General features: G+C 45.6%; 1 protein-coding gene across 1 annotated transcript; it reads right to left on the bottom strand.

The window, feature by feature from the left end:
- Positions 1–488: 488 nt before the first annotated feature.
- T265_05523 (hypothetical protein) lies at positions 489–3,853 on the bottom strand (the record flags this gene model as incomplete). Its single annotated transcript, XM_009170557.1, has 2 exons — positions 489–1,437; positions 3,825–3,853. The coding sequence occupies 2 exons, from the start codon at positions 3,851–3,853 to the stop codon at positions 489–491; spliced, it is 978 nt and encodes a 325-aa protein (XP_009168821.1).
- Between the last annotated feature and the right edge of the window lie 5,979 nt (positions 3,854–9,832).

Here is a 9,832-nt window from a genome sequence, read left to right as displayed (position 1 = left end):
GTGCACCTCCCTCCCCGCCCCCCCAAATCATCGGTGAACGAAACTGCGGCAGCTACAACCAGTGTACGACCAGTACGTGGTTCTTACAGCTGACAATGATGATGATGATGATTCTTAGCCTATGTAGGTTATGTTCATTGGACTTTGATGGTCAAGTTCCTGAATACGCCTGTGATCCCCTTACACACAAATGCTAGATCTCACGACCACACTACTCGGTTATAGACAAAATATGTGTGACGCTACAAATGGTGCAGATCGATAATAAATGCTACCTTTTGGTTCTCTCTGGTGACTTATCTGTCAGACTGTTACATTATCATCATTCTTAACCTCAGTGTCAAAAGTAAACGTTGTGACAGAGAAGACCAGTTTGATTCAGTAAGGTTTTCTACGAGAAATGAAGACCAATACTTACGTGGGAACTAAATTACCAGAAGAAAAAAGAACAGCCCGGGAACTGAAAGTAAACCTAAACTGATGAGAATTCATAACTCGTTTGACGTTTCCCGATCGCTGTGAGGTTCGCTCAAATCGGCTCCATAATTTGACTGTAAATGTTGCATAATCTGATTCATCATGGCCGGACTCATCACTATGTCCTCATCGTTTGCCCCGAGTTCTGTGTGAATTGTTGGGTTTGAGTCCAGAACGACAAAAAATATTTGAAATGTACTTTCTTCCTGTATTTCCTCCGAGTTGGGAGAATAGATGGCAACGTCCTCAGTAGGAACGACTCCGATGGACAATGTCTCGGGTTGTTCGTAACCGGGGTCCTGAGTCTGTACAGTGTTCTCTTCTGAATGTGTGCCCGGCAAGTCCTGATTTATTTGAAGTACCGTCCGATTCGCATGATGTAACATCGTGTCCGCGGATTCTATCGGACCAGATGCAGTTGCTATGACAACGGCATTCCTATCTCCATCAGCCTCACTCTCAACCTCATTCCATGAAGCAAGTAGTGGCGTGGGGGCATGGTTGTCAACCTGTGGTTCCACCTCTTGTTCCTCGCTCGTGCTGGTCCAAGCGATTTGTGCAGGTCGATCGACGGAGCGAACAGGAATCGCATTAATCGCCTCAACAGTGTCAATTGTCACGTGTATAATTGGGCCGATCGGGCGTGTTGGAACTGTTCGACGCCACCAAGGTCGTGGAGGCCCAAGCTGTGTCGTATTCCCTACTGTCAGATTGCGCTCACCCCCAGGATTAAGCGGAGTCAAAGGAGGTGGATCTGGCGGAGGCCATTCAGGCAGTCGGTTTGGACGACCAAAGTTCGCTCGGAAACCAAGTGCGTGTAAAGCAAATGGGTGCGGTTGTCGGCGGATCGGTGCCGCCGAATTTGAGCGATCTCCCACACGAGTAAGGGATTTGGCCTTCCGTCTTGCAATACCTCCGGGATCGGTCCCCTCTTCATCCAATAAGCATGGTTCCGGTAAACTAATTGATCGGCGTGGTTTTTTACATGGTTCTGATCTTATCCCCATGGCATGTTTTAGAGATCCCCGTATTAACTAGAACCACTTGATCATCATCTTGTTCCATTGTAATTATTCTTTGTCAAATGTACTCTTGGTCGTCGGCCGTCTAGCTTATCTCAAGGCGGTTGCACCGACCGGCGGCATGTCTAAAGCGGGTGTGAATGCCTGGAAAATTTAAAGTGATCATCGATCGGTAGCCGCTTAGATCACGTGACGGCCTTTAAAATGAGCATCTTACCTATTTGTGTAACCATCAGTTGAAAATGCAAATTAGTGGATAAATGTATTTCCTCAACCGATTTCTTAATTTTTTCATAGTACTTTACTCTGTTTATAGGAGACGTTCACTTAAGGGATAATACCCAGAAAGAAAAAGTTTTTGTGATCAGTAATTCCCCACGTCATCCACTCTTCACAAGGAACGTCCGACTGAAAAATTTATTTCTTGGAACGATTTTAGCGACTTATCTGTTTTTGTGGCGTCCCGCCGCAGTTTGAAACACGGGTGAAAACAAAACGCCGACCGTAGAAATGAATGACAGTTCACCGGGCGTTTCATTTCATCTTCGAACAAAAGTAACCGGTCTGTGGTGGGCTAAGTCCCGGATTGTGATCGTCTTTGTGTTGTTGAATGCTACTCACATCATATCGTCGATACATGCTGCCGGTTGGTTTGCATTCCACCAAAAAATAACGCTGTGCGTCCTTTCGAGACTCGGATTTTGGTCTAACAGTTGTGATTCACCAGTTGGGTCGTTCAGATTGCGCATAACTTCCTCTAAGACTTCAGTGTATCTCTTTAGAATCCGAATGGGAAGTGCCATTTGTCAATGTGACTAGTAGCTTCCCTGTATAGATGTACATACACACCCATCTTGGCATGATCAGCCATGGTTGAAGTGTGACAAATACTCTTCGACAGCCCACGACCGGTTTCGCCCTTGTTGGGACTCATCGGGTAGGCGCAGTTCTCGAGTTTCCGTTCAAGTAGAACAAGGTTGACGGAAACTCGGGGACTGCACTTTCCTGATGAGCCCGAAAAGGAAGGGCGAAACCGATCGTGGGCTGTTGAAGCGTTTTCAGCAACCTTCTGAGTAGTTTCCTTTGTGAAAATGTACTGCGATTTCTGGAATATCGTGCCAACTGAAACATGAGGCAGCCCGTGTGCAGCACATTCAGTTGAAAAATATCATAAAACGAGAGATTCTGTTAAGTCTTTCGTGAAAACCGAATTGATTTGCAAATGAGTCAGTCTATTTATCGAAAATGTGACAAACAGTTCAAAACTGAGACGATATTTCGCCTGTCACTCTGATTCCATAGGTACCAGTTAGATCCTGTGCACTCGGTGGCCACGCACGAAGCCGCGGGACCGTGATAAGTAAAGTTACTGGACAGCAGTATAAGTATAGACAAATCTCCTTGACTGAATTGGGTTTTTGAATAAGGTTTATGGCTCCACCAGTACAAACGGCACATTGGCACGGTGCGCTTCTAGAAATTGTTTCACGGCGCTTCGTTGAATTGTGTAGACATGGGCTCTCTGTGACAATGCACCTAAGTAGAGTGAGCCAGCTTACTGGAGTGTTGTCTAATGCTTGCGGAACTTCAAGAAGGGACTGCCGTTTGTATGCTCAACTGCTCTTGAATGTCCCTCTAATAATTGCGTCAGTTGCTTCTCCCGTCAGTGCAGTTAGAGGGCAAATGAACTCGACCTACTGGACAGTGATGAAGCACATCCCATTCTAAAGCTGGACTAATGTGTTTCATCCATCTGATTGTTTCGAGGCTTACTGTTGGAAGGGATTGGACCTTACCGTGGTGTAACCATTTGTTTGCTTCTGCGACTCATCGAGTTATACTGGGTGGGTCGTAGGACGATCGCAGTCTCTCATGACAGATTGGTCAGTGGTTAGAGGTCTGACCGACACAGTCTCCTGGTCCTCCAGCCCACGTGTCTCTCAAATGATTACCACGAAGTTCAATACACTATTTGGTTATAAAAGAAGGCCAGTACACCGCTGACGTGTCCCGGTGGCGCAATGGATAGCGCGTCGGACTTCTAATCCGGAGGTTGTGGGTTCGAGTCCCATCCGGGACGCCAGTTTTCGAGCCGGAAAAATGAAGTACATCACAAGGGATGAAACTACAATCCGTGAGTCACGAAATGGTCAGCGTCCATATTCTCTCCAACGCCGAACGCATCTTAGGACAACTCGTACTCGGGCACTCTCACTGGAAAGAGACGTGTGGTCACAGTAGTTAGGCGAACGCTATCTGGCAGACATGATGAAACCTGGTTGTTCTTCTCATTTGGGGAACTGGACAAGCTGTTGGTAGACTTACCTTGGCGAGTTGGGATCTCTGCCATCCATTCAGACTTTGACTTCGACGCTGTGCTGTAGGGTTCAGTGGTAAGGAAGTGACGCACTGGAACTACAGTCCACGGAACTGTTCCAAACCAAACATGTATTGTGAGGCATCCACTAGAGGAATGTTTGGAGTCTCCTATTTATTGCCGCACGCGGAAACTCCAAGATGGCTTCAAATCTGACTGTACTGACACAGGGGAATAAACACACGAAATACACTCATTTTCAGACCACATTGATTGTAACAGGGCCAGCAAATGAGATTTTTTAAACAAATAGGCGGCACAAAGACCAGCTCATGTCTCATTGGGCGGCACTGTATTTGAGATGTTGCGTCATGTTTTCTTGACTTACCACATCACTTACAGGGTTGCTGAAATTTCGGCGGTCTACTGTCGGTCTCGTGCTTTTTGGAGCGAGTCAAGTTGGCGTGGTCCCCGGCGTTTTGTCAACCTTATGTTTCATTTGGAAAACCAAAGTGCGTGCAGCTGACGGACTGCACTCATTTACAAATTCCCTTTGTGTTCAGGAAAGACCGGAAGGGATCACTTATTTGCGATTTTGGGCTGCCAAGGGGTTTTCAGCAATCTTGTCCTCCATCAAATAAACGAGTGCTTCAAAACGCCCATATCACCTACGGAAATTTAGGTCGAAATGCAGACTGTTGTCCACACAATCGATCATGACTTCATCGAACGCTGTGGACAACTTCTGTTAAGTACGCATCAGAACAATTGTGCCTGGAGGCAAAAACGGTACTGTTTCATTTCGTTTCGAATTTCTTACGGACAACTAAAAAACTGAGAAATGTAAGCGTTTGTATTTCGTGCATAGGACACGATATTTATATTACTACATTCGGCCAAGTTGCTTTCGTTCAGTGTATAAACTGAAACCAAGACATTTCTGCTCCACTCTGCGTTGGGATGGTGTTTACGGGCCTCACGGCATTTCCGCAGGATGAAAGCCAAATATTATACTGCCTACTCATGAGTAGTCAGATTAATTTAAAAATAGCCGTTCGTCTACCCAAAAGCCGCCTCAATCCCAGGTATCTCAGACAGACTCAACGAGGGTAAATTGACGGAGAAGAGTTCAGGCGAAGGAGTTGAGCAGAGGGAGATGGGATACAAGGGTTTGTGAAGGAAGTCTTCCGGTCGGTTGCGCCTGCACCACTATGTTCAGACTGGCACCTGGTTGGTTGACATCAGCTGGCCCATTCCTTTCAGCACATGACAAGATAAATTCGTTGAGAAAGGTCTTATGTTCGTTATAGATAAGCGATTATTGGTTCCATCGCTCATATTTTTCTGCCATATCTAAACATTCACCTCCGTACGACTCGAAATTCTGTGAAGAAAAATGACGGTTAAGGCGCCTTTGTTGTCTTTCTCGATTTCCGTAGGCCGTTTGCTTTCGATAGAACATTTACCCTTCCTTGTAAATTCTTTAAAATTTGATTTGAGCTTATCAACAATCTACCTACTCTTCGGTTTCCATTTGTTTTTCAATGCTCCATGGTTTCTTTCAGTTAGTGTAACCTGGTAAGAATTTAAACTCGGTGCAGTTTAACCGAAATTTCACAACTTACAATCGTTTCATTTAAACGAACGGGTCGCAGATGGTCCTGTTTGTTCACTTATTTAACTTTTGCCAAGAATAAATTTTGCCGTTGCGCTTCAATTTTTCGCATCTTCACACTCCGTTTAGCCCTGTCAAAGTCACACGAGTAATCTCCTGGGAATGCTCATCAGCGCATACAAAGGTCACGACACGGAGCGTGGATAATCTTATCCCATGGGGTTACGGGCAAGAATGAGTTGAACAATGGAGGGAAGCTTAGGCAATCTGTATCTTTTGATGATTGTGTGATTTATTGCAAACTGTAAAACTGATGACTAACTAACAGTGAGGTGTTTTGACGGGTTCAGCTATTCGATTAATCCATGCACCGTCTTCATTCTCGGTCCAGTGCTTCTACCGAATTGCCACAACACTTGAACTAAAACTAACAGTGAGGTGTTTTGACGGGTTCAGCGATTCGATTAATCCGAGCGCCGTCTTCATTTTCGGTCCAGCGCTTCTGCCGAATTGCCACAACACCTGAACTAAACTGCTTCGGACCTCGACCCGACCATTCCACCCAATACCTGTGAGTTTTAAGGAGCACCGAAAAGGGTTGTCTCTCACACAATAAGGGCCGTATTAAGTGAGAAATTACCTGTAGGCTTCAGGAAATCATTGAAGTCTACTTGTTTCTCTTCCCTAGAATATCTCCCTAATGGGTACCCATTCATTTCTGGGCAATAATTCATGTGGCGCTAGAATTCACCCACTAAACCGCCTCACTGCATCCTGAAATTTCGGAAGGTTGTGGTGCGTGAGTGACAATACATCTTGTCGAGTTGGTCACACTGCTGGTCGGTCGCTTCTGGCCGAAGGTCCAAACCACTAACCGGGAGGTCGATAGTTCGAAATCCCTTGGAGATGCGAACTGCTAATGATTCCCATTAAGGATGAAACCGCTGTTCAGTTCTTCCTAGCACAGGTTCACTTCGCTTACAGGATGGTACCCTTTTGCAATGTTTTTGGCGGGAACCATCACCAACGTGAATCCTACGAAGGTTATTTCGAACCCGTCGCCTTCCAGGTAAAAGCTGGAATATCACTATCCAGCGACGGGTGAATGATCAGCCCTCAGTTTCCTGATTCACCTCAGGTGATCTGGTGTCGGCGTTCCCCTCGAATGACGTCTCACGGGAAGACATGGAAGCGTGTCGGTTGCTTTCCCTTCTCTGTAGATTGCTCGTGACTTGTAGTTGCTCAATTGCAAACTAGCAACTTCAATTTATTTCCACGGCTTGTAGCCGGTTGGATCTCTTGCCTAAATGGGGTAGTTGTGTCTGAAATATCAAAGTGATTCGGTCGCATTCGACGGGTGTCCGCAATACGGAGATGGCAAAAATTGGAAACTATCAACGATGTGGAGTGCCATACCCGCCATGCAAGACTGAATCGCATTACAAGACTTCAAGCGTCAGATGTATTCGTGATCGTGAGCATACTTCACTTCCGATTCTTTGAAGAACTCCTACACTCCTACAGGAGATTCTTCTTTCAGAACAACTCCATGAGCAAGGTCGAAATGCGAATGGATCACGCGTTCTGCGATGATATTCCTCAGCTTCACTTTAAGCGCCTTGAAAACGCTCTCCCTCGTCTACTGTCCGAATACGTTTCTCAAATTTACATCGCAGTTAAACCAGTCAAATGTGTATAATCGTTGGTTCATCTGGTAAGCGATTCTGATTCAGCACACTGTGGAATTGCTGTAATCGCACTTACACTGCGCAGATCTTTTACTGTACTTTTGAGGAGAGCGTGTAATAACGCCGCTGGCATAAAGTTTCGGGTGGGATAACCGATGTGTCCGCTTATTTTGAAACATTGTGTTTCTCCCCGACGATTCTGCCTGCACTGCCTTGTTTCTTCGTCAAAACTCTATCGGGAGGGACCTCTGTTTTACAAATTGGTTCATCTGAATTTTCCTCAACTCCCAACTAACTAATTCCTGTTGCACAATACGAAGTATTCCCAACGAGGAGACAGCACCAGAATCACGCGCTACTGGATTTTTTATCGTATCCATGCCACCACGTCTCACGTGGTACTACCTAGGATTTTGCCGCAAGCTTCCACCCAACCAGAAAGAAAGAGTGACGAAGATGTCACGTACCGAACGTGAGTATGGAAAGCAAAACAGAATTCTCAGTCAGAGGTAGTTATCAAACAAAGCTTGGTCAGAGTGTCCCGTTGAACGTGCTCGTCCAGACGTTTCCAGAATTTTTCTGAAGGGAGCTGAAATGAGGAATCAAGTGCCCTTTGGTGGACGTCTCTGTTTTACCCCAACACTGGAAACACTTTTAAACTTGCTATTTATTCGACTTTACCCACCGTTATTGTGATAAACGCGTATAACCCCACAGTTTCGTCGCAGCATGTATATATCTAAAGAAAAGTCGTTCAACTGTAGCACCCTTTCGGTGCCTAATTGCCACGCCACCCGAAGGAAGCACGCGAGAGCGGGGATACTGCCAGGTTGCCCAAGTCTAAACAGGGAAGTCGACAGGCAGAGGCCGGGTTCGAACCACGGACATATTGTACAATAGTACGCGCAAAAAATGTAAAATACTAGGTTGTCATCATCATCGACAGCATGACATCAGTGTCCAACATTGATGCTTCACTGCGATACAACCATGATTTACTTGAAAGCCTTATTGTAAAGAAAAGAGTAAAAGTGGTTGGGGAGGGACTTAGTGCTAGCTTACCACAATCATTTCAAGGTGCCTACACCTCCAGACATTCACTCAGGCAATCTGGATAGAAACTGACAACAAGAACGCCACTGACATCGGTTGGCAGCCATATCTTGTAGTGTCTCCAACCAGGCACAGTGAGGATCACGCGGTCCCCATCCTGGAAGGCGAGTAGCACCGACAGCACCCAAGCGTTTCGTGATCTCCTTCATACTCCTCTGCCAGGTCATGGGTTGGCCACCTCTCTGTTTACGCCACTCCGAATTGGGCATGGAAAACAGTACTCTCTTCGGCAAACGATGGTTCGGCATGCGTAAAACATGTCCCAACCAACGCAGCTTCTGGTGCTGGACACATTCTTCAATGGAAGTACCCGTTACACAACCGAAAACACGCTTTCTAACTGCCTCGTTACGGATTCGCTGACACCAACCCACACGAGCTATGGTTCTGAGACAACGATTGTCGAACACCTGAAGACGTCTCAGTTCCGCTGCTCGAATAGGCCAAGTCTCACATCCATACAGCAAAACAGCCCATACTGTAGCTTGATACACAAGTACTAAGTTGTAACGTCGTGCCATCTGTTTTGGTGACTAAAATGACTTTAAATCTTACACAAAATCTGATTGGCAACTGTGCGTTTATGTATTGATCAATCGACCATGTTGACTTATGTGTTCCATGGTTTATTGACTTCAGTTTGGTTTGGCTGAATACTATTCGCGAGTCAGAGTTGAATTTGCGCACGTGATCGATTGCCAGTTTTTACCAAGAGGCAGGAAAGTCCTGTCGCACATCGAACAGTTTCTTCTCTTCCCTCGTAAGTCAGATCATAGGAATGTCCTTAAGTGTCTTTTGTGGCGATACTATAGTGTGCGTTGACCCGTTTGTGCCGGCCGAGAAAAATCAATAACACAGAGGTCTTTGGTGTTCCAACGATAGCAGAAAGAACGGTTCTAGTTGTTAGTTACATTGTCCCTAGCCCATAAATTTTGTCCAAACACAAAAAATATGTGTAGTTTCTCGAAACGTATGGCTATTGGTGACAGCAACGTGGGTAGGAAACCGGTAAAACGAATGTATTACAAAAAACAGCTGCTGGAGTTTTTCGGTTACTCGTACTTCAAGACGGGCGGTTAGCCAATCAGTAACCAGGTTTGAACGGCACAGTATGGATTCTTTTAGCACAGACTCTGAAAAATAGGTTTTGAAAGTTCGCGGAACCTTTTACTAGTTTGAATCCACAAAAGTGCCCGTCATTGGTTAACGTGGCTCACACAGTTACATGAATTGTGGCGCATCGATGCAACTTTGTGTTCGTTTTACCACTAGTCCATTCGTTTTAGTAACCGCTCTCGGTGTACTGAGCTTCACTCACAAGCTAACTTGAATTCGGATACAGTAAAAGTTTATCTGTATTCGATTAGTCTTCTGTGGCGCTTAGTGTTCGCACAATGGAAGTGAATTTTCGAGAACTATGACGTGTCACTGATGGATTAAAGCAATCGGGTGATTGAGTTCAGAGTATCAGTCCAAACTTGTGAGCCCCATTTAGGCATCCTGGAGGCTGAGAAGTTATCCCACCAAACTGTTCCGCCAGACTTATGATTGTTCAGTAGACAGTGAGCTTCAGTGAGCTGCAAAAATATGAACGTAGATT

This window comes from Opisthorchis viverrini, assembly GCF_000715545.1.
Source record: "Opisthorchis viverrini unplaced genomic scaffold opera_v5_102, whole genome shotgun sequence".
Lineage (NCBI taxonomy): Eukaryota > Metazoa > Platyhelminthes > Trematoda > Opisthorchiida > Opisthorchiidae > Opisthorchis > Opisthorchis viverrini.
This window is presented reverse-complemented; position numbering and strand designations above follow the sequence as displayed.